Below are 24,939 nucleotides of genomic sequence, written 5' to 3' on the forward strand. Positions count from 1 at the left end.
AATCTATAATTATAAAAAGTTTATTGTAGCATCACATTGTCAAAATCATGACATAATTAGACTCAAAAGATTCGTCTCGTGAATTAGTCCAAGGATATGGAATGTGTTTTGTAGTTAGTGTATGTTTAATACTCCAAATTAGTATCCAAACATCCGATGTGACATGGACTTGGAATAAGTTCCTGGAAACCAAACAGCACCTAAGTCATCAACAAACAACACGCTTGGACAACCTTGTAAATAGACAAAAATACAGAAATACTCCCAGTAGCAAAATGATATCAGCAACAACAGTGTGCTAATCCTTGCAACTTGTACCACATCGCCGCCGTACGATTAACATTGGATGCTCCTGATCGTTTTGCTGCAGCAGCAGAGCAGCCCGACACGACACGAGCGAGTCACACGGACCATCAGGGCATTAGCACTGCGTTGTGTTTTTCTGAGGAGCCTAAACAGCCACGTACGAAGAAACAGCGTGAAGCTCCTCTCTCCACAATGCGGCGTGGGCGCGTGTCTTTAGGTGGACCCCACCAAACTGTTTCTCATGTGGGCCCCACCACAAAAATTTACTTTTTTGGGTCAGCTTCTCCCCCTTCTCTCTCTGTGTCCTGCTTTCTCATGTGCAAATGCGATTAAAAAAGCGCCAAATGAGGACGCGCGGAGCTGGTGAATATATGGGCCCCACATTCTTTTCTTCTCCACGTATACAATCTGCTTAGCTGGACAGTTGAGGCCAAATGCCATGTAGATGCATTGTGAATGGCCTCACGGTACACACCGTAAACTGTTACTCCACGCTGCGCTGCACGGCTTCCTCTTCCTCCCTCCTCTTCTTCTCCTCAGATCCCTCTCGCGGTCGCGGCCAACAACCACAGATCCACATCCCAAAGCTGCAGCGCGGGGGGCCGCAGCAGCCGCAGCAGCAGCAATGGCGGTGCGCGCGAGCCTCGCCTGCTTCCCCTCCGACGCGGCACTCCAGGAGTCCTCGGGCATCCCGTGGGGCGTCGCCGTGACGCCCTTCTCCGCCGCCGACGAGCGCGGCGCGGCGCCCGCCACCGGCGCCGAGGGCCACCTCCTCCCGCGCTGCGACTCCTGCTACGCCTACTTTAGCACCCTCTGCCCGCTCCACCGCTGGTCGTGGTCCTGCGCCATCTGCTCCGCCGACAACGACCTCACCCCCGACGCCTCCGCGCGGTACGCCCGCGACGGCGGCCAGGACCCGCCCGAGATGCGCTCCGCCTTCGTGGACCTCCTCCTCCCTGGTATGGATCATAGTTGTCGATGTTCTCATGTAATGCAATGTGGTTGCCGTGTGATGATGAGGAGCTGATGTTTTTTTTCCTCTCGGCAGGGGAAGAGGGAGAGGCGGCGACGACGACGCCAGTGTACGTGGCGGCAATCGACTTGTCCTGTAAGATCTCAAAATTCCTTCGTCTCGAAACGTTTTAGAGGTGGTTGGCTATAAAATGCATGAAGCTTGCTTAATAGTCACTACTCACTAGTCAGCATGTGAGCCCCTTTTTTTTTGGGGTGCCATAGGAACGTGAATTTGAACTGAACATAATAACTTGCTATGCTCATGCCATGGATTTAGTCTAGTAATTGATCAACATGAGCAATGGTTCCTGTTTGTAACACGTGTGGATGTGTGTTTGCAAGCATGCTTGAATTGTAGAAAAAAAAGGAAATTAGCGTTGCAACATTTTGTTGATTACTGTGAACAGTTCTGTCAAGTTCTGGATCCATTTAGTTGATCGAGTTGGTTTTTGCATATGCATTATACCTTGATGGATGGCATCCAAATTCATTTGATCATTCCATCTTAATCCTATTGCTGTGATAAGTTAAATTGGACTCACTGTATCTATTGAAAGAGTATTGAGATTTACATGAAAATAACATTGATTTCTTTCAGCTGCAATCTTTCTAGACTTCCCGACTCATTTTCTGTAGATCTTATTTGTTTAATCATATTGTATTTTAGCTTCGGAGGAGTTCTTGGAGCTAGTCAAAAGTGCTCTCCTAGCAGCTCTTGAAGGTGAGATCCAGCCACAAGTTTTTAGGAGCTAGTACTAATCTATTGTGGACATCATAAAGTTCATGAGCTTCCTGTGCAACTATGTGTGCACTGATCCTTGTGATCCCATGCAGCTATCCCTCCAGGATCATTGTTTGGGCTTTTGACATTTAGCAGCAAGATAGGTTTATATGATGTTCAAGGTCCGATACCGATTGTGAAGAATGCTTTCATCCCTCCTGATTCTGATGGTACCTTACTTGTCGACCTTGAAGATGTCATGCCGCTTCGTTCCTTTTTGGCTCCTGTATGTATACCATGCTGTTGATTGTAGTTTTGCCCTTATTCGCAATTCCTTTAATCTATGATTTTGTCTTTTACTGTGCTTTCTGCCCCTTCCTAGAATATTCATATCTGTCGTATGCTTATGTCAGTTATGTCTTAACAGGTCGACGGGTGCAAAGATCGCATTGCTGAAGCACTTGAAACAATTAAACCAACATCTTCCTGGGAAATAACAGCAACTGCCTCAGAAGTCCAGGATCACGCGTTGCATCATGCCCGCGGTTTTGGGTTAGCAATGGATGCTGTTGTCAACTACCTATGTACAGAGTACGGAAGTTTGTTTGAACTTGGTATGTGATATCTTGATTACGCTATCATTCTATTGTTTCATTTGTGGCTTATCTTCTTTTTGAAGGCTGTACTATGTTTGGTGGCGATTGACCTTGCCTTCTACTATAATGTTCTGTCCTGATTTTAAACAGCAAGGATATTCACATTTTTGTCTGGTCCACCGAATTACGGGCCTGGCCAAATAGAAACAAGAAGTGACGTGGACCATAATGCTGCTAAAATGCTGGGATCCGACCATACATTCATTTCCGAGCAGACAAATTTCTACACAAATCTGGTAAGTCTCTGTAATTTTTGCTCAATAAATTACAAGAATATTCTAGAATATATCCTAATTGGCATATCACAGGCTGCTAGTGCTGTTCAAGCAGGTGTATGTGTGGACCTTTTTGCAATTACAAATGAATACACAGATCTTTCTTCCTTGAAAGTTCTTAGTGTTGAGAGCGGTGGCTCATTGTACATGTATTCAAGTACAGATGAATCAACACTTCCGCAAGATATGTAAGTTTGCTCATCATCTGAGTTGTGTATCTCAATGTAATCATCAGTTCAACTTTATTGCTTCAAGATCATAGGTCCTTCAAATTTTCCACAGCCCAAGGTTTTGATTTATGTATGCTTGTACTCTTCTTCTCTCTCTGTTTGCAGAACAGTTAAATTGATAGAATTCTGATGTTCAGTGTATCCTGACAGTTGATCCTAATATTCCTCTCTGTTCAAGTTCTGGATCATATCTGACTTGTCTAATCCTTAATAGCCTAATGAATATTTAAATGATGGTTTTGCAGTACCCTGAATGTCACATACTATAACTATTTGTATGTATGCGCAGAATGGCCTAAGTACAATGTACTGTTTATATGCGTAGATTATTATATATTACAAAGCAGCAATTGAGTTTTATCCTTCATTTTGCAGATACAAAATGCTAAGCCGTCCTTATGCTTTCGGATGTGTGCTGCGTTTGAGAACATCTTCAGAGTTCAAGATTGCTGATTCTGTAAGTATTATGAGGGATGTGCAACCCCTTATTCAGTTATTTGAGGTCTTTTTTAGATGTTCTTGTGGCTGATATTGTTTATTTTTGTTTTTTTTTTCAACAGTATGGCCATTTCTTTCCGGATCCTCAATACATGCATGTTCAGCACATAAATTGTTGTGACTCATTTGCTACCTACGTCTATGACTTTGAGTTTCAAAAGGATTCTCAGTTTTCCAGGTAAAAGGCATTCTGTTTCCCGACCATTTCCTGAATATGTGCTTTGCATGTGTTAGTATGTTATGGTTTTTGTCTGGAAGTAACTGGGCACTTTCCTTTGCTGTGGCAGATGGAAAGTTCCATTTGCAGCATTGATTTTTATTACTCCCTCTGTCCCATAATATAACAAGCTAGTACTGGATGGGACACATCCTAGGACATGAATCTGGACAAGCTTGTCCAGATTCGTAGTCCTAGGATGTGTCCTATCTAATATTAGGTTACTATATTATGTGACGGAGGTAGTACTTCCTCCGTTTCATATCATATGGATGTTAATGAATCTAGACACATTAATATCCATATATCTAGATTCATTAACATCCATATGAATGTGGGCAATGCTAGAAAGTCTTATAATATGAAACGGAGGGAGTAGTAATTTTGTGGTCAACACCATAAATACTTGTTATAGATTTTTGTAACAGCATTCTCTATTTGTTGTGGCAATATTGTGGTCAATATCATATGATATGACGCATGAGTGAGGAGTTGCTTACTAGTTAGCATTTGAAAACAAAATATTCTGGCATAAAGACGCCAATGGATCTAAACCCAATCTATTCTGATTCTTGCTGTATTGTGTATTCAGCTTATATTTGGTTACCCATTAGTTTACTATAGGCTAAGGTATCGTGTTTAATTGTTAGGGCCATTTGTTTCCTTAATGTGGAATCACCGAATCAGTACAAGTCTTCAGCCAAACAGTTAAATTATCATTCTAAATGTATCTTCACCATCCTTACAGTATCATCTTTGTACCTGCAGGAAGTCAAGCCCTCCTATACTTCAAATTGCATTCAAGTACACAACGATTGTGCAACAGGGTGATACTTCTGATGATGTCTCAAATTCTGTCAGCAGGTAACTGCCTACAGCTTTTTTTTTCGGGAGTACGCAAAAGGCTTGTGTATCATTGTATTAAGGAGAAGAATTAAGAGTTTTACAACCATTGGCAAGCTGGGAACAGCCTGCTCCAACCAAATTACGGTATTAGCCGATCTGGCCCGGTTTTTCCCCACTAACCAATTACGTTACAACCACTGAAATCTCACGAAATATCTGGTGACCATAGATACAATAGACCATTTGTAAAATGTTACTATTCTTGCCATTTGCAAATGTCCATACTGCGTTTGCAGTAAATTTTTCAGTGATCTTTCTTTAGTATAAGTTTGTTTTTCTTGCTTGGCAAGTTTTCTTTTACTTGTTAGTGTGCAGATGTGATGTGCGAGCTACAATTTTATAGATAAACTCCCAAGTATACTGTACACATTGTACCTGGATGATAACATATTTTTAACTTAAATACATTGTTCAGATCAAAGTTCACCTTGCAAAGGCGGCTAAGAGTGCGGACTATCCAGTACAACATAACTGCTAATATCTGGGACCTGTATGATTTTGTTGATCCAGATGTTGTATTGACTATACTAGTACACCAGGTACAACCTTTTCTTTTCACATATTATTTTTAATGCAAGTTCAATGCATAAGATGTTTGTTGTAACGTGCAAGTACACATGCTCTTAGTGGAGCAAGGATACTCTGCTTGCATAAGCACTTTAGTTCAGAACATGCCAGTTACCCTGTTGCAAATATTCAACCCAGTAGCTAGCAGCGTCATCTGTATCAATGCAAGCAAGTTTTTACCACATCTTTATGTAGTATAACTGCATGCATTGTCTAGACTCTAGAACAATGTTGTGGTATCATCTGGGTGCTATGATCAAATGATGATATTACCATCATTTTGATTGTATCAACCATCTGTTGCTACTTGCTACAGGTTATATAACAACTTATGATTAGCTTAATTGCAATTGCTACAAGAAAAGTCTGAAGATCAATGTCTCTGCATTTATATTGAACATTGATTTTACAGTAATGTAGCCAAATGTCTGCAAATTTATATGTTCATTTAAAGCTTCTAAGCTTAGGTATGATTAGGCTACACCAGTCAGGGCTGGTTTGTCTTGTTCCATTTTTTTTTAAAATGTTCAGCCTGGGGTGTCTTGTCTCAGTCTGTAGCTTGGCACATGGCTGATGCTCTGGCAGTCTGGTACTTTCTGTTTTGGCGTAGCTTCATCCAATCCCAGTAAGTTTTGAATTACTAGTTTCCAAAGTGCACTGTGAGGTTGTGTCATGTCTGTGTGCAAAAAGTGAGCTAAATTTGACTCACAGCATAATGAATTGCAGTCTAGCTTAACACTAATGCTTGAAATCAGCTTGTTTACCGAATGCAGTTATAAAGGCGACATACTATCTGATTTCATTAGCATCCTTAACCTAGATCTTCCCTTTCTGACAAATTAGGGGGAACTAGACATTAAGAAGAGCGACACCTAAATCTGATTTGAATAAATAGGACATGGACTTGGCCACTTGGGTAATGTTTGTACACTCAGACCTCCCAGCTAACTAACTTAGCTCAGCTCCTTAAGCTTAAGCTTGATGACTAAACAAACAGGAGGAAAGGTTGTTCATCAAACCTATTTTGTATCGATACATAACATTCTACAATGCAAGTTGGTGCTACCAAGGAAAGATTATTTGAGGATTGAATTTCCAGGTTATTTTGGCTTCGTTAAGTGATGTGCTAGAGGCAAGGATATGGCTCCGTGATTGGTTGGTGAATTTCATTGCCCAGTACAACAAGGCATACAAGGTCGTTAGATCTGGTGGAACTGGAATGTCTGATATTGATGTTGATTTCATACACTGCTCACAACTGCAACCTCTGTCAAGACTTGTATTTGCTTTTCTATTAAGTCCACTGCTTCAGCTTCACGGTCAAGGTATTCATCCAGATTATCGGACATATTTGCAATGCCTCTTCAGGTAATATATATTTTTCCACCATGGAATTACTGGAATGATGTAGAAAAAATCAATAGGATTTCATGATCTTCTTGTGCTGTGATTTTTCTTCTCTCAAATTCCTGTCCACTCCCGTAATACTGAGTTATATTTGAATATAGATAGCTTGGATCTATGTCACGGCATATTTCATAGTAAACATGGGTGCTTATCATGTAGGCAAAGTATTTATGTTTCCGCATATGACAGCATAGTACATGACATTCGAACCAAGTCTTGGGTGACGATAAAATTGTATATAGATAATTCCATTCTACCATATACTGCTGATCACAATTATTTCATTGAAACATTTAAAATTCAAATGTTTGATTTGTTACCATTGTTTCCTATCTGAGTCATTGCCATAGCTTTGGCCTATTATCTAAAAATTTTGTAGTACTCTAAATAGACTTACTTTATTATCTCTTTATTTACAGTGCACTGGAGGCATCATCGCTTCGCCAAGCTATATGTCCTACATTGATTTCATACTCTTCTCCTGATGTAGAAGCAGAAGTGCATCAGTCACTAAGTCGAAGTGTATTCAACAGTGAGAGCCCGATATTCCTTCTTGATGCCTACACTGATCTTCTGGTGTATTACTCACCTACAGTCAGTAGCACAATCCCCTTCCCTCCTCCACGTGACTGTGAGTCTTCCAATCCCACATAAGTTATTTTTAAGGCAGTTGCAGTCTTGTTTTCACTCGCTGAATTTTTTTCACTCCGCACTGATGTTTTAGACTTGGCCTCATAATATTACTGTCAATTAATTAAATTGTCTTATCACCTTACTAAAATATGTTTGTTTCCTAAACCACTCACGTTTGGTCCAAGTCCCCCAAAGGATTATCACAGTGGCCAATGAATAGACACAGTGACATCAGATTTGATGAAGTATAGGATGATGGATGATTACTCTCATTTAGTGTTGGAAACACAGAACATCCATTAAAGGATGGTATTTACTCTCTTTAGTTTTTTTTTTAATTTTTAAACAAAAGAATGGATAGGTTACTATTAATGATCAGTGATATTTATCTATATCATGCATGCACTAAAACTGAGATGGTATTTATAGGTCTGTTGAGATCCAAGATTGATAGATTGAAGCAAGAAAGGAATATAACCCCCAAGCTTGTCTTTATCCATGGTGCACACGATGATACTACAGCATTCGAGAGATACCTGATTGAGGATCAAAGTGTCGATGGTTCTTTGGTAGCTAGCGCCACAGGTTTTAGATCGTTCCTTGAGGGCATCCGAAGCAGGATAGCTGAGTACAGCAGATAGGCGCCCGTTTCAGCCGTTGCTTGAGCTGCCCAGTATTCAAGGATTGATTTTTCTTGCTATCATGGATCCGCTGCTCCCTTTGCCTTGAAGCCATGTTGTTCCTCATCTGCTCTGTATCCATGGAGGTGATCTACCAGTTCTCGCGGGACTGCTAGGGGAACCGATTTTTAAATGCATTTGTAAGTTCAGACTCTGCAATGTTTTACAATATGAACATCCACACCGGCTGACCGGCTTTGCATGGTGGGTTGGACTGTATACTAGAGAGCATATGCATATTTGATACATGTTTGTTTAGGCGGCGATTTTGGCCGTGTACTGATGTGTTCCTCTTACATAGTACGGTTATGGTGCATGCAAAACTAGACGTTAACAGTGGATGTCTTTGGCAAAGTAATGAAGCTTTCTTCTTCCTTTTTTCTTTTTTGCTCGAACGAGGTGTGCTGCAACCTCAAGCACCATGAATTGGTGTGACACCAAGCGTTCATCTGCGTTTGGTGATTGTCAACTGATGGATTGATAATGATCCGTGCTCCAGATCATGTGGGTCAGTAGGTCACTCCGTTTCTTCACAGTGAAAGCACAATGCAGAAATCTTGTAAAAGAAGCCCTTTGCATTAAACCTCACCCAGTTTCGGACTGCTGCCTTGGGGTGAGCTGAACTGGCTATCTCGAGACAAGAAAGATGACTTTGTGATCTCCCGCAATTTACCACCTTCCAACAAGACAATTCTATCAGCCATTAGGATCATTTCCAGCCGATGAGCAATGACAAGAACCTGAACAAGTCACCCAGAGGCGGTAAGGACACCTGCCGAAAAAAATTGGAAGGGGAATGCGTAGAAGTGGAGAAAGAGATACACCGACTCTTACAGTGTGGTTTGCCATTAGATTCGTCAATGCTTCTTTCACTAGTATCTCAGACCTGCTATCCAAAGCTGATGTTGCTTCATCCAATATCAGTACGGAGGAGTTCTGATAGATCGCCCTTGCAATAGATAATCTGGGAAAAAAGGAAGAAGACACGGCTACCGTGAAAGGTTAAGAAGAATATTTTCAGTTAAAAAAATACCAGCTATTGTGTGATTACTGAGTAAAATGTTTCATTTGTTACAATTTGTGATACAATATACCTTTGTTTCTGCCCACCACTAAGGCTAGAACCTTTTTGCCCTACATATGAATTATATCCTCCTGGCAACATCTTAATGAACTCCTCAGCATTGGCAATCTTAGCAGCGCTTTCAACCTTGCTCATATCAATAGCTCCCATGGGGTCTCCATAAGCAATATTTTCAGCAATTGTTCCAGAGAGCAGCATCTATAAAAACACAATGAAGTCAGTAATACATTAATATTGCAAACTGTTGTTGCTCCAGCATGCATAACATAAATATATCTGAAATATGTGCAATAGTTGCATATGTGAATGGTAACAAAGATGTTCTTTTAAACACCATGGATGAGATATGTAAACGGAAGTAACAAAAGAGGAGAAAAGTTCAAGAGCTCCATGGTTGAAATTCAAACTTATGATTAGGCACTGCATCAAGAGAAACCAACCAAAGGAAATAGAACATATTACGTTTTCACCCTCAGTTGTAGCTGACCAGGATGCTACTGTTTAGCAAATGTAAGACAAATTAAAATGTAAAAAATATGGTTCCTGTTTGGAGAATAACATCATTTGAGGATACAACAACAAAGAGGGAAAATAGCACATAAGTACTTAATGCATCCTGTGAAACAAATGCAATATGTGTTCTCAAGCATTGTAATTGAATGTCCCGGATATCACAGTTGTCCAGAAGTATATATCCTAAGATGCAAGCAAACCAACAGCAGCTTAGAAGATAATGACACAATTTAAATAGCCAAGAGAACAGGAGTGCTGTCTGTTGAACACTTGAATTTGTGGTAAAAGGCAGCAACATGTAGCAGGACAATTTAGAAAATTCTATTCCGGTGTTCAGTGTGATACCGCTTTGTGGTTGATAAAGTCGAAGGAGTAATTTGGCAAGAGTAGTTTTCCCTCCACCTGAAGGTCCAACAAAAGCAATAGTTTCTCCTGATCTGATATGAAGATTCACGCCATCTAGTATTGGCGGCATGCCATCAATATATTGAAACGTAACATCATGGAAGTTAATGTCCCCCTTGACATATTTTAAATGAACAGCGGTTGCTTTATCCCTCACCTACAGCACACAAGAAGCAATTAGTGACTTTGAATTAGGGCATACAGAACCAATAGCAGTGCCTTAATCATTTCCTTGATAGCAGTGTTTGAAAAATGCAATATTTTTCTCAGATAACTAGAAATTTTGTGATTGACCTACCCAAAAGAATAAGTACCTCAGGGATGAACCTTGTTAGATCAAATATGCGATCCAATGCTGGTTCTCCTTGCTTATATTCATTGTATGCCTTCCCAAAATCCTATGCACAGAATAAATTCTAATAGGAACTAAATCAAGATGGTTTACCATATAAAAAAATGGTGCACGAAACCCAACAGAATTGGCACATGATTAAAAGAACATACAGCATTACTTAACAAAAATGTAAGTTTAGTATTTATTCTTTCTAAATTAATACATTGAAATATGCTTCAAATTCGCAGGGAAAGAAATAACTTAAAAATCTGTTTTTACATATTTAATTGCAATGACACTTCGATTATTCCTCTGGATGTGAGAAATTAGGTCCAGGGAAAATGTTGAACTTGTACTGACATGGAATACAGAGGAAATATGTAAATAGTTGTACACAAATTCCATGGATATTGTCAATGTATCCAATAAACATACTTCATATTTATTCATCCACTCTTACATTTATTTTCTAATTTTGGATATAGGGAAGTGCTACTTATCGCAAAAGATTAAAAAATTGGCCAGAAGATGACATATATGTTAAGGTCTAGGGTTTTTATGGGGTAAACACCGCCAGGAGGATAGCCGGGCGGCGACGATTGCTAGCGATGAGATGTAGACTTAGGTTGGGGGAGACGGGAGACTAATGCTGATTCATTGCTTGATCCAAATGACGATACAATCCATCGTTGATGGAGGGAAGGACACAATCTAGCCCTTCCGTACCGTACCGTCTACAAGGAGAGGATACCGTTCCCTCAACCTTGCCCTTGGGCCTTGGCCTCTTGCCTCAATGCCCATGACATATATGGTAATAATAATTTATTTAAACTAAATGTCCGGTAGGATTACCTGAATAGGCTCAATAGCTAGAGTAAGTGCTGTCAGGAAAGAAAGAAAGCCCTCACCATCAAAGAAGGTGCCTGAAACTGCTATTGACCCAGCACAGAGCACTAACAGGCCTCCGATGTAAGTTGTTCGAACAACCTGAGGTATGAAAGCCTTCATCTTCTTCTTACTTAGATTATTCTTTAGATCAACAATAACTAAATTTTGAAATCTCGATATCTCCTTGCCCTCACCATTGTTTGCCTTCACAGTGAGCATCGATGGAAGTACCTAAAAGGAAATTCATTTAAAAAACAAACTCTGTAGGACTACAGACATCACTGAATAATAGAAAATGAAATACCATACATCATTGAGATAGACTGTAAGCATGGCAAGACTAATGTGAGCCTCTTTGGATATTTGGCGGAGTCTTCTGCCAAGACTTGCAATGACAAGCCACATACATGGAATTACCTGCATATGTAATGTAGAGAGAATTAAACAGTATACATTGAAGCAACTACAAAAGGATGGCACTATAACTGTATAAGGTGTGAGATCTGTTCAGATGTTACCGTTGCGGCAACCACTGAGAGCAGGGGATTGATTGTCACCATTTGATGTCCCATAGCTATCAACTGCAAGCTTGTTGGCACAATAGTCTGTGTCAAAAGGAAAAGAGTAATTAGAATCCATTTTTGGAGGCCTACCAATTGTCAATGTAATCACTTCATCAGCAATTCTGCAGGATGCCTTGAATTACACCTAAACCCTGAAGCTAGTAAACAAGATCCATTACTCCATGGGTATAGGCATTTTAAGGAGGTAGAAAGGAACAGTGACAAAATCAACAATTATGCTGACTAATGAGAAGGCATTCCCACAGACAGCTAATCCACATTTGATCAGATTGATGCTCATCTAGATCTAGAAACATGTCAACATACTAGAACCTCATGCAGGCATTTCCACAAACGGTTATCGCTCAACTCAGACGAGTCACTCGCAGCAAAGGAAAATGTTAGTCTCAAGGAACCTCACATTGAGGACAGAGTACACGGCGTCCGCGACGTCGTCCGCCTCGTCGGTGATCCGGTGCGCGATGTCTCCCGCGGACAGTCCTCCACTGCCCTCGAAGAACGCGAGGTCACGCGCAAGCACCCCCTCGAACGCGCGCTCCCGCAGCCGCCCCGCCGCCCGGAGCGCCGCCTCCCAGAGCAACGCCTGCTGCACGTACGCCGCGGCCGAGCGCGCAGCGGCGAGTCCCGCGAGCGCGAACCCGCCCTTGAACGCCTCCGCGGCCCCGCCCCCGCAGGCCGCGAGCGCTCGCGGCAGCCGCCCCGCGGCGGGCACCGCGCGCGAGAGGCAGTACACGGCCGCGGCCGCGCACGCCCACCCCTTCACTATGGTCTTCCACTCCACGGCGACGAAGGGGAACGCCTCGTCGAACAGCGATGGCAGCGGGGAGTCGCGCGCCGCCGTGGCGCGGAGGCGGAAGGAGCACGCCGACGCCGGCGTTGCGGGCAGAGCTAGGGTCCGGGCGCGGACACTGCCTCCGCATCTCCGCCGCGAGACGTGTGGGGCTAACGTTAGGGTTTGCGAGGAGATGGGAGTGTGAGGCATCGGTGTCGGTGTCGCCATGGCCGTGGCGAGAGCTCGCAGCGCGGCGCCGTGCGGGAGCAGAGAGGCGTGGCATGCGATGCGAGTTGTGCGGGAACAAGAGGCTACCGAGTAAAACGGCTCGGTGCTGTCACAGTCAATGCCAGGTGGGTCCCAGAAGTTATCTTCAAGGTTACTGCTAACTACCTCCATGTTAGCCTTCGGCTCAAATGATTTCAGTTTTCGAAATACTCCTAATTAATGTTGAAACGGTGAGAAAAAAGAAGTGAATGTCTAATGGTACAGATTAAGGGGCTGTTTGGATGCTATATATAATTTTCATTTTCGAAACAAAACTATACTATAAAGTTTTAAACAATAAGCTTTGGCACATGTGAGCTAATGCACATTTTCTGTTTCCCACTGTGTGTTAAAAGAGTGTGAGGTCTAGATATTTGTAAATTGTGAAGAATTGTCAACTGAAATGGATCCAGATATTAGAACATATGTGACCAGTTCCTTTCTTCATGTCCATGTCACCATGTGAGTTTTATTTTGTCAAACCTCAAAAGCCCAACTTAAGCTCACGTGCGTGTGATTTATACTGTTTGTTAGAGAGATCACCCGTGAGGGGATCAAGTTAGTTGATTCCGTGTTCAACCAAAATTTTCGCTTTGTAATCTTATATTTTTTTTTCAGGTTACGATCCTCCGGTATTGTAATCTTTTAAATCCTCTGGTATTGTAATCTTGTAATTTTTTTTCTAGTTACGATCCTCTAGGATTGTAATTTTTTTCTGCTCTATTAATAAAACTTCGTTAAAAAAAATTCGCTTTGTTCTGTTTCTTCCTTGTGATTCCGCGCGTTATCTTGCAGAAACCAAAACTGAACAGTTCTCCGCGCAGCCGTGTCTGGAATTCTCATGCAATGGAATACTAGATCGGAACAAGCATGCAGGCACGAGACGCATTTGAACAGATCGGAGATTAAGCTGCAAGCCAATGCATGTATTGATTAACGGCAAGATCATGCACATTATCGCAGGAAGGAGAGGAAGAATTTACGGTGCTCTAAAGACCAAAGAAAAGGAAAATTCTGTCTGATCTACTGATCAAGACTCGAGGGCGCCGTGTCCTTCCCTTCCTGATCCTACGCGTGGCCCCGCGCCGGCGCCGCCACTACGGCGGCCGGCCTCCGGGTGGATGAGCAGCTTGAACCTGCCGTCCTCCTTGCACGGCTGCAGCAACTCCTGCGACGGCAGCCGCATCTCCCGCAGCACGAGCCGGCCGGCCTCCCGGTGCGCCCGGAGGCTCAGCCACGGCCGCCCGCCCTTGCCGATCACCGATATCGGCGGCGGGAACGCCCTCCCGCTCCTCGTCCTCCTCAGCACCATCACGGCGTGCTGGTTGTCGTCGTCGTCGTGGCCTACGCCTTCGCTGCTGCTGCTGAGGAGGACGTGGTGCGGCCTCTTGCACGGCGGGGCCAGAAAGTCGACCGCGGCGACGGCGGCGCCGACGTCCTCCATGGCGGGGGAGGCGGCGGTGGCGTCGTCGTCGTCGTCCGGATCGAAGCTCTCGGCCCCAAGTGCCTCCGTGAGGAGGTCGAGGCCGCCGGAGTACGGGAGGAGGTGCGGCGGGGGCCTTGATTGTGTGGCGGGGCGCGGCCCGAGCCGCTGCTCCTCGGGGGCTTTGTAGCAGTGCAGCGGTGGTGGCGGTGGTGGTGGCGCCATGGACAAACGGACGGACGGGCGTCGCGCGCGCGGCGGTTCACGTGGCGGCTAGCAGAGCGCCCGCACGCGGGTGGGCGCGAGCTATATATATCTGCGATGGCGAGAGACGAGACGGCGAGATCGCGCGGCGCCGATCGATCGAGAGCGAGTCAGCGGGGGCGGATAGGGGAGAACGAAGCGTGCGCGATCTGATCGACCGATCTCTCTCGCGCGCGCGCGTGCCGCTCTTGCACTAGAGATAAGACTACGTGGCACGCCAAAACTGTCCTGAATTCGTGGCAAACGGAAAACGGAAAGAACGTCGCGCGCGGACGCAGCCGCCGCGCCGAGATGAGAAGAAGCTAGGCAAGCTAGAAGCCCCTATAAAATAGTACCATTCACCTCACTATATCATTGATCATCCGAGTCCTAACTGGGTCTCACTAAGCGAGGTAAGTAGTGTGTTAGTGGAAATGGCGACGGCGAGGGCGAGGGCCGCGCTGGTGTTTGTGGCTCTGCTGCAGATGGCGGCAGTGGTGGTGGTGCGCGCGTCGCACGTCGTCTACCCGGAGCTCCAGTCGCTGGAGGCGAAGCACGTCGACGGGAAGCTCCGGACCGGGTACCACTTCCAACCACCCAAGCACTGGATCAACGGTACGTACGATGATCGATTTGCGTTGTCCTCTTTGATCGATATAATACTAACTTCGTGTTATTCTCTCCTATCTGTTTCCTCCTCCGTACACGATGACCAGATCCGAACGGTACGTAAACGGCTAATCACACGGCCGTAAAAACTAGCTGAAAATTTGTTCGCGTATGGCACGAAGTACTCCTACGTACACTAATGTGCATTGGATGACATGGTATACGTGTCACGGTGCAGGTCCGATGTACTATAAGGGCTTGTACCATCTGTTCTACCAGTACAACCCCAAGGGCGCCGTGTGGGGGAACATCGAGTGGGCGCACTCGGTTTCGACGGACCTGATCGACTGGACGGCGCTGGAGCCGGGGATCTACCCGTCCAAGACGTTCGACGAGAAGGGCTGCTGGTCGGGCTCCGCCACCGTGCTCCCCAGCGGCGTGCCGGTGATCATGTACACCGGCATCGACCCCGACGAGCGGCAGGTCCAGAACGTCGCCTACCCGGTGAACCTCTCCGACCCGTACCTCCGCGAGTGGTACAAGCCCGACTACAACCCCATCATCAACCCGGACGGCGGCATCAACGCCAGCGCGTTCCGCGACCCGACCACCGCCTGGTACGGGCCCGACGGCCACTGGCGGCTCCTCGTCGGCAGCAAGGTGAACATGAAGGGGCTCGCCGTGCTGTACCGGAGCCGGGACTTCAAGAAGTGGGTCAAGGCGCACCACCCGCTGCACTCGGCGCACACCGGGATGTGGGAGTGCCCGGACTTCTTCCCCGTCGCTGTGGCGGGCGGGAGCCGCCACTACCGCCGCGGCGTCGACACCGCCGAGCTGCACGACGCCGCCGTGGCGGAGGAGGTCAAGTACGTGCTCAAGGTGAGCCTCGACCTGACGCGGTACGAGTACTACACCGTCGGCTGGTACGACCACGCCACCGACCGGTACGTCCCCGACGCCGCCTTCCCCGACAACGACTACGGCCTCCGCTACGACTACGGCGACTTCTACGCATCCAAGTCGTTCTACGACCCGGCCAAGCGCCGCCGCATCGTCTGGGGCTGGGCCAACGAGTCCGACACCGTACCCGACGACCGCCGAAAGGGCTGGGCCGGCATCCAGGTCAGCATCGCGTGGGCCTGCCTGCACACGTACGTTGCCTCCGTTTTCATGACTGACGATGCTTTTGCTGGCTCTCTCTCAGGCGATACCGAGGAAGCTCTGGCTGTCGGCGGACGGGAAGCAGCTGGTGCAGTGGCCGGTGGAGGAGCTCAAGGCGCTGCGAGCCAAGCACGTCAATGTCACTGACAAGGTCATCAAGAAGGGCAACTACTTCGAGGTCACCGGCTTCAAGTCCGTGCAGGTCAGTGGTGCACATAGCAACATACACTAGCCACACCTGCAATCTACCCGGTACACTGACATGGATGTTGCGTGCGCGCATCGATCATCTCTGCAAGTGCAGTCGGATGTGGATATGGCGTTCGCGATCAAGGACCTGAGCAAGGCGGAGGAGTTCGACCCGGCGTGGCGGACGGACGCGGAGGCGCTGTGCAAGAAGCTCGGCTCGGACGTCGACGGCGGCGTGGGGCCGTTCGGGCTGTGGGCGCTGGCCTCCGGCGACCTCAAGGAGAGGACGGCCGTCTTCTTCAGGGTGTTCAAGGCCAACGACTCCTCGCACGTCGTCCTCATGTGCAACGACCCTACCAGGTGCGTTCCGTGCTTCCCGTGTTCAGATCTCAATCCTTAATTTGCTGACGTCACTGAACATAACTGATGGATCGTTCGCCCAATGGATTGATCACGTAAATAAACAGGTCATCGTACGAGTCGAAGATCTACAGGCCGACCTTCGCCGGCTTCGTCGACGTCGACATCGCCAAGAACAAACAAATCGCCCTCCGGACATTGGTGCGCATGCACGATCGTCGATCGACCTCGATCTTTGTGTTCAGCAACAGTGGATTTAATCTCTTGGCATAAACACTGATCGATCGACTCTGCTTTTGATGAACTATATATATATTTGTGCATCAGATCGATCACTCCGTGGTGGAGAGCTTCGGGGCGCGCGGCAAGACGTGCATCCTGACGAGGGTGTACCCGAGGAAAGCCGTCGGCGACGACGCGCACCTCTTCGTCTTCAACAACGGCGAGTCGGACGTCAAGGTCACCAACCTGGACGCCTGGGAGATGAAGACCCCGAAGATGAACGCGGAGGAGTAGCAGCAGTAGCAAGCAGCACATCAGCCTAGACATGGTGGTTGTAGCAGTACTGGTAGAGTAGCCGCCTAGCCGGGCGTTTAGCTAGCTACTCTCTCCGTCCCAAAATAAGTCCAGTTTTAACACTGTTCATGTCCAACATTTGACCGTTCGTCTTATTTGAAAAAAGATTATGATTAGTATTTTTATTGTTATTAGATGATAAAACATGAATAGTACTTTATGTGTGACTAATTTTTAAATATTTTTTATAAATTTTTCAAACAGACGGATGGTCAAAACGCTGAGTACGCATATCTATGGCTGCACTTATTTTGGGACGGAGGTAGTAGATACTAGCTTCTTTAGCTGAGATTTTGGGATAAATTTGGAGGCTGCAGTGTAGTGTTTTGATGCATTGTTAGGGAAAGAAATGGTCTGTTTTGTATCATAATTGTTGCACTCAATGCGTGAAGAAAGTATTGCTGGTCATGAGTGAATAAAAGGTTCCGTGGCTGTTTTTTTTTTTCATCTGATTTTTCTCGTGGCCTAAACGGCTAAACAGTTGTGACTTACTGATGACAAGTTTGTAGTTCCTCGAGTCCCATTTTGCTCCAATCATCCCTATCGCCGAAAAAGCCTTTTCTTGGGCCTTGTCCTATATGTATACTTTTGGGCTAGATTTCTGGATTAGATTCAGCCCAACTCAGTGTTCTTCTCCGGAGATGTAGTCGCCATCGGCCCAAGCTAAGTGGCCAAAAAACGTCCGTATTTGTACACGGAAAAATCTATACGTACTAAATTTTTCTTACAAAATATTTACAAACTCTGATATGTCAAGCTGTGAGTAAATCTAGATTTCTTGTAACTTCTATCTAGTTAAATCAAACGGTTGAGAAATTTGTTAGTAAAAGTTTTATAAGAAAATTTTAGTACGTGTAGCAGTACTCTTTGTACACGGCGATGGAGGCATCACGGTCCTCGTAGGTACAACCGTACAAGGTAAGGCTTTCCAAGAACTTTCATCTGTGCTCGTAACACCACCACCCCTGAATTTCCTATCTCTCGACGGCACAGTTGATGCTATACATACATATGGCAAGTTTGCGAGACGATCTCATGTCCTGATGTCCACTCAGCCTGCAAAGGGAATAAGTCCACTTTGGCTCCCTTAAAAGTGACCCGAATCTAATCCATGACCCTAAACCACAAAACCGGATATCTTGACCCCCGAACTATCGAAACCGGTGCAATTTGACTCCCTTGGCGGTTTTGGAGGGTGGTTTCGGTGACGTGGCGCTGACGTGGCGGTGTTGACCTAGTCTATGGGGTTGACGTGGCGCTTAAGTGCCATTTGAATTAAAAATGGATATGTGGGACCCGTTTGTCATTCATATATTAAAAAATGTGGGGCCTACTGACATGTGGGACCCGTTCTTCTTCCTCCCTTCTCTCTTTGTTTCTCTCTCTCCCCTTTGGCCGGCCGGGCCGCCAAGGGAGCACGGGCTGGAGCGGCGGCGGGTGGGGGCCAGAGCGGCGGAAGCTGAAGCGGCGGTGGCGGTGGGAGCGGCGGCAGATGGCGCTCGCCCTGCAGGCCGACTGCTTCACCAGCGACCTAAGCTAGCTCATCGCCGACATGATGTCCGGGTCGGTGCCGCTTGACGCAACACGCAAGCACAAGTATCCCCGGGAGGGTGGCCATCTTGGGCGTGTTCAAGCGAGACAAAATTAATTGCTCCCCTCTGCCTACTCATCCTATTCTTCAGTGGATGGTGAACGACCTGCTAACAATCAATTTTATCTCTGGTTAGTTGCTAAATGAATCAATTTTATTTCTGGATTTTTGTGATGCTTGTGGCCTTAGCAGCACTAGTTGAAGGAGACGCAACGGGGGATGAGTTGGTGGCGATGATGGGGCTGGCGCGGGAGTTGACGGCCACGCAGCGAGCTCGAGCAATGACTTGACGACGTCGTCGTTGCAATGCTGAATGGCGTAGCTCGATGGCGGCCCTCGCCCCTAACCAGTTTGACAGGCTCGATGTCGGCCGTGTCGTCAGCTTGTCGCATATGCTGGATGCCCGGATCATGTTGTTGCAATCGGCTGAGAGGCCAGAGTGCCGGATCTTGTTATTACGGACGGCAGGAGGCAGCGGAGGGAGCAGGGAGCTCGTTCCCCGGTGAGGGCGCCGTGCCGGTGGAGGTGAGGACTGGGGTTAGGGCGCTTAGGTGCCGTGCCGTCGACCGCCGTCCCCCCGCTCGATGTCATCGGCGTCGGCGTCGGCGCTGCTATCCTCTCCCGCCTCCTTGCCGGTCATCAAGCTGCCCGTAGCCGCTCTAGAACCCGCCGTCAGCTCCAGCCTGCCGTTGCTGCTTCAGCTTCCGCCGACCGCCACCACTCTAGCCCCCGCCGCTCCAGCCGTGCTCCAGTCCCCGCGGCTGGCCAAAGGGGAGAGAAAGAGAAAGAAAGAGAGAAGCGAGGAAGAGGGGAGGAAGAATAAAGAGAGAGATGATGACATGTGGTCCCACATATGTGTTTTTAATTCAAATGCCACCTAAACGCCACGTCAACCCTATAGACCAGGTCAACACCACCACGTCACCAAAACTGCCCTCCAAAACCACCAAGGGAGTCAAATTACACCGGTTTCAATAGTTCGGGAGTCGACATACCCGGTTTTACGATTTAGGGTCATGGATTAAATTCGGATCACTTTTAAGGGAGTCAAAGTGGACTTAATTGTCCACAATCTGCTCTCGAGAGAGAATGTGGTGAGAACGTGCGCATTATTGGGAGGTCGATCCATCATCGAGCCAGGATCGAATAAAGGCGGAGCAAGACTTGTGCGAAATGAGGGCGTGCAGACGTAAAAGCCATGCCAAGTTGACGCTGAAAGTTCCATCACGCTCATTGGCAGTGCTTCTGGCAGCGCACTTTAGACGCCCGCCTAATCATTTCGGCTACAACCAGTAACCTCGCGCGGACTACTACTGCTTCATTGGCATAGCATGGCGTATTTTGGTAGATAATGGAAATAGATTACATATCCGGCTTCTGTCATAAGACATACAGCCATAAGTTTAATAGTAATAAAAATGTAAGGTAAAAATAAATCAAAATGAGAAATAAGGTGATGGGACAAATCCCCAACTTCCATTTATTATTGACTAGCGTTAAACCACATAAAATATTTTAGCTAGCAATTTTTATGGAACTACGTTACCCATAGTGTAATAAGAGAATCTTGGCATAGCATGGCGTATTGGAATCCAACTTTGCGACGAACGTGTGGTGCAACGGCGCTGCAGTTGTTTAGTGCTAGCTAGAATATGCATATACTTCTGGCTTCCAAGAACTTGATCATCTGGACCATCGCAAGCACTCCCTCTACAGAGTTGAAAAGGAGCGGTTTGGCCGTTTAGGATCACCAATTAAAGCGGCAATGCCCTAATGCTCTGCTTATACATTGTCAATTTTATTGTTTTCAGGATATACGCTACACAAGACCACCTGTCGATCTAAGCTGCGCCCGATACATAGAACGTCATTACTATTAGATCACCCACAATGGTAAAGTAAGTTGCTCTCTATAAAATATATACATCTCAGCAATAGACTAGATTAATAGTAAACCACCTCAATAGTATGTCTACATAGGTATCTATAGCTCTCTCATCTATTGCCTCGTTTTTCTCTATAGACTATCTCCAGATTAGTAGATAGCTTTACTCTCTTTCTTCATTTAATCTGTTCCAAGTAGGAAAATATGTTGACATGGATCTCTTGTAGAGAGCCTATAGATAACCATTGCGGGTGCCCTTACGGGGAGGTTAGTAGCAAGGCAGCTGGTCAGCAGTAAGGGACAAGCCGTTCCTGCACGCATGCAAGCGCACGATCCGTATCTGGCTAGGGGTGCGGCAGATCGACCACTAGCTAGTGCGTGTTGGCAATTGAACTGGTGTTGCCGCTGCGCAACTTGGCTCGCGCGGTGCGAATCCGCCGCAGCGGCAGCTCGGAGCCGATTTGGGATCTGCAGGTGGCTGCATCCCTGCATAGTACTTACTTATTTTGATTACAAGACTAGGCATCAGGCGCTTGAATGTTTCAGTTATACGTGAAAGAACAAACTGTAAATTGTGAAACAAAAAAACCAATATTTGAAACATTTGAAAATAGTTACTATGAGAAACAAGCGTGCAACAAACCAACATTATATTTATATATAGATGGACGTTGGACGAAACATCTGAAGAAGTGAGTGCAACATTAGGAAGGGAAAAAAGAAGAAGAAATAAACAACTTTGTTCCATGCAACGTAAAACATTGGACCGGTTCCACTGACCGAAACATCGAAAAAGATTTCTAAAACAAAAGAACTTAGGTATAAAACTAAGACAAATTTCAGTTCAAATATTCTGCTTCTCGCACATGTAACACCAGGTTGTAAAGGTTAAAACATCATTAAAAAATACAACAGTTGTACCAATATAGCCTTCTTCCTCCTATTGGATTTGGCGTTCTCCCTTGAGCTCATCATCACCACGCTGGTCCTAAGTTGATGAGCTTCGATTGCCACTGCCATCGTGTGGTTAACTCCGCTTGTTCCCACAATTTCTGCTACCCTTACACACTTCCCTTGTAGTGGTGGAACTAGGGTTGCTAGAGTCCACGTCCGTTGTAACAAGTCGAAAGCCGCGATCGACCATCAGGCTGGATGAGGGTTTTGTGCCGGTGCTGAGGCAAGTCCCCTAGACTATGGCCCTGTTTAAGATTCGGAGGGCTATTAAATAGTCCTCCGAAATCTTGATATTTAAGAGTATTAAACGTAGATTACTGACAAAACCCATTCCATAACCCCTAGGCTATTTTGCGAGACGAATCTAACGAAGTATATTAATCCATGATTTGCTACAGTAATGCTAAAGTAATCAGCCGCTAATTATAGATTAATATACATCATTAGATTCGTCTCGCAAAATAGCCTAGGGGTTATGGAATCGGTTTTATCGGTAATCTACGTTTAATAATCATAAATAGCAAGATTCCAGAGGGCTATTTAATAGCCTATGTTGTACAGGGTATATGATGCTTATGCTTGATCGGCCATACTCCGAAGCCTCCTCTGGGTGAGCCTCCTAGTGTACGATAGGACACGACCACATATATGAACACTCAACCCCTGAACACACACAATCTTTAACATACGCTTGTAAGATACTCTCTCCGTCTCATAAAAAACGAATCTATAACCGGATATGATATATTCTAGTACGATGAATCTTGAAAAATGTATGTCCAGATTCGTAGTACTAGGATGTGTCACATCTGGTATTATGTTGGTTTTTTATAGGACGGAGGTAGTATATAGGTCCCTTAATTTTTTTTTAAAAAAAGAGGTACACTATAGACAAATCTATCTATTATATTATTAAAGGAATAGAAAAAGGAGCCTCCACGTTCGCTCTTATGGTCTAGAAATTCTCACATTAATCAGAAAAAAAGAAAAAATAGAGTTCATATAGAAATACAATTTAGAAAAAGCTGAATTTCGGAATTAAAAAAATGAATATTAGAAGAGGAGACTAGAGTCCATATAGAAATACAATTTAGAAATAGTTGAAATTCGGAATTAAAAAATAAGGAATATTAGAAGAGGAGACTAGAGTCCATATAAAAATACAATTAGGAAATAACTGATATTCAGAATTTAAAATAAAGAATATTAGAAGTAGAGTATAGAGTCCATATAGAAATACAATTAGGAAATAATAGAAATTCGGAATTAAAAATAAGGAATATTAGAAATAGAGTATAGAGTCTATATAGAAATACAATTAAGAAAAAAAAGAAATTCGGAATTAAAAAATAAGGAATATTAGAAATAGAGTATAGAGTCTATATAGAAATACAATTAAGAAAAAAAAATAGAAATTCGGAATTAAAAAAATGGAATATTAGAATTAGAGTATAGAGTCCATATAGGAATTTAAAACTAACTAAAATTTGGAATAAACATAATAAAATTAAAGTAGAGTTTAGAGTCCGTATAAAAATACAATTTACAAATAACTAAAATTCGAGATTAAGAAAAATATGGGAAGAAGAGTTTAAAGTCAATATAGAAATGCAATTTAGAAGTAACTGAAATTCGAAATTAAAAATTAAAGAATATTGAAAGATAAGTTTAGAGTCCACATAGAAATACAATTAAAAATAATAAAAATTCAGAAATAAAAATAAATAATATTGGAAGAAGAGCATAGAGTCTATATAGAAATACAATTTACAGAAAATTCGGAATTAAAAAATATATATTAAAAGACGAGTCTAGAGTGCATATAGGAATATATATAATTTACAAATAATTAAAAATTGATATTAAAATAATTAATAACTAACACGTATATAAAATACAATATGAATATTACCCATTAGTAGTTTCGTAAAGTTATTGCAAAATTTAAAATTATATTGTCAATTTAATATATTTGAACAATATATTGAGAAAACATATATGCTATTATATGAGAGAAAATATAATAGTTCATAGTGAATTGTGAACACTGATTTAAAAACAAACAGATTAACAACCACATCGTTTGGCTTATTCGTGGAATAAGCTAAACGGCATATTTGCAAACGAAAAGTAATTTGTGAATAAAATTTTTATATACGTGTTCTTAGCAATCTAAAATCAAAGAGTGAAAAATAAACTTCGATGAAAAAAACCCAAAATCAGCTTCAAATTTAAAGTTAAAAATTTAAGTTTAGCTGATAAGTATAAGTATAAACGAAAAGATGATGCCGTAATTTTCTAGACATGAAAGATCAATAGAACGGATTGACATTTTCGTAATGGCCTGTAGATAGAGATATAAGCCACGAGAAGGAGCAGTGCTGCTCTCTTCTTTACAAGCTAACTTCAGTGTTTTTATACATGAAAAATCGAATTGATATCTTTGGGTTGGTTCGGATTGATAACGATCTCCATTCAACTTTTGCTTTTTGTTTCCCAATACGTTATAGATGGCTTTGTGCTCCATGCGGTGACCATGTTAGGAAAAAAAAGTATATGGATTTAGGCTTGTTTGAGCTCCAGCTTATAAATCAGAGCCAATATGAAGACAAATCCCAATATATATATATATATATATATATATATATATATATATATATATATATATATATATATATATATATATATATATATATATATATATATATATATATATATATATATATATATATATATATATATATATATATATATATATATATCAAAAACATGAGAGAAACATGCAGGTCACGGACGTCCCAGGGCACAAATAATGTTAGGTCGTCCACACAGTAATGCGGCCCGCCCGGGCCTGCCATTCTTCTGCCCTTTTGTCCGACTCAGCAATCTTTGAAATCTCAACGCTTAGGGGAAAAAAAACAGCGTCTTTTCCATAATGCATCTCTTCACCTTCGCAGTATAAATAGGACCCCCTCTCCTCTGCTCCTGCTC

The 24,939-nt window shown here is 44.1% G+C and overlaps 4 protein-coding genes across 5 annotated transcripts; 2 read left to right on the plus strand and 2 right to left on the minus strand.

Moving 5' to 3' along the window:
- Nucleotides 1-789: 789 nt before the first annotated feature.
- On the plus strand, nucleotides 790-8,393 carry LOC4335786 (protein transport protein SEC23 D). Its single transcript, XM_015781396.3, has 14 exons — nucleotides 790-1,265; nucleotides 1,355-1,414; nucleotides 1,988-2,041; nucleotides 2,155-2,327; nucleotides 2,469-2,655; nucleotides 2,788-2,933; nucleotides 3,006-3,160; nucleotides 3,578-3,659; nucleotides 3,763-3,878; nucleotides 4,686-4,781; nucleotides 5,239-5,362; nucleotides 6,490-6,758; nucleotides 7,217-7,428; nucleotides 7,860-8,393. Exons 1-14 carry the CDS (start codon nucleotides 932-934, stop codon nucleotides 8,069-8,071), a joined length of 2,220 nt encoding a protein of 739 aa, XP_015636882.1. The 5' UTR covers nucleotides 790-931; the 3' UTR covers nucleotides 8,072-8,393.
- LOC4335787 (ABC transporter B family member 29, chloroplastic) lies at nucleotides 8,228-13,680 on the minus strand. Its single transcript, XM_015781397.3, has 10 exons — nucleotides 12,319-13,680; nucleotides 11,853-11,939; nucleotides 11,644-11,751; nucleotides 11,299-11,565; nucleotides 10,427-10,510; nucleotides 10,053-10,269; nucleotides 9,793-9,890; nucleotides 9,205-9,392; nucleotides 8,945-9,074; nucleotides 8,228-8,850 (listed from the first exon to the last, which is right to left on the minus strand). The coding sequence occupies exons 1-10, from the start codon at nucleotides 13,087-13,089 to the stop codon at nucleotides 8,689-8,691; spliced, it is 2,112 nt and encodes a 703-aa protein (XP_015636883.2). The 5' UTR covers nucleotides 13,090-13,680; the 3' UTR covers nucleotides 8,228-8,688.
- A 178-nt stretch (nucleotides 13,681-13,858) lies between these two features.
- Nucleotides 13,859-14,624, minus strand: LOC4335788 (uncharacterized). The gene has a single exon (NM_001419328.1). It carries the CDS (start codon nucleotides 14,603-14,605, stop codon nucleotides 13,988-13,990), a length of 618 nt encoding a protein of 205 aa, NP_001406257.1. The 5' UTR covers nucleotides 14,606-14,624; the 3' UTR covers nucleotides 13,859-13,987.
- Nucleotides 14,625-14,975: 351 nt separating this feature from the next.
- Nucleotides 14,976-17,637, plus strand: LOC4335789 (beta-fructofuranosidase, insoluble isoenzyme 3-like). Of its 2 annotated transcripts, NM_001419327.1 has the most exons (7): nucleotides 14,999-15,238; nucleotides 15,340-15,348; nucleotides 15,471-16,354; nucleotides 16,437-16,595; nucleotides 16,698-16,942; nucleotides 17,050-17,143; nucleotides 17,270-17,581. In NM_001419327.1, the coding sequence occupies exons 1-7, from the start codon at nucleotides 15,058-15,060 to the stop codon at nucleotides 17,456-17,458; spliced, it is 1,761 nt and encodes a 586-aa protein (NP_001406256.1). In that variant the 5' UTR covers nucleotides 14,999-15,057; the 3' UTR covers nucleotides 17,459-17,581. The 2 variants fall into 2 exon arrangements, with proteins under 2 accessions (XP_066165252.1, NP_001406256.1); XM_066309155.1 differs by lacking the exon at nucleotides 15,340-15,348 and having other exon boundaries at nucleotides 14,976-15,238; nucleotides 17,270-17,637.
- The last annotated feature ends 7,302 nt before the right edge of the window (nucleotides 17,638-24,939 follow it).

Source organism: Oryza sativa, chromosome 4 (genome assembly GCF_034140825.1).
Source record: "Oryza sativa Japonica Group chromosome 4, ASM3414082v1".
Lineage (NCBI taxonomy): Eukaryota > Viridiplantae > Streptophyta > Magnoliopsida > Poales > Poaceae > Oryza > Oryza sativa.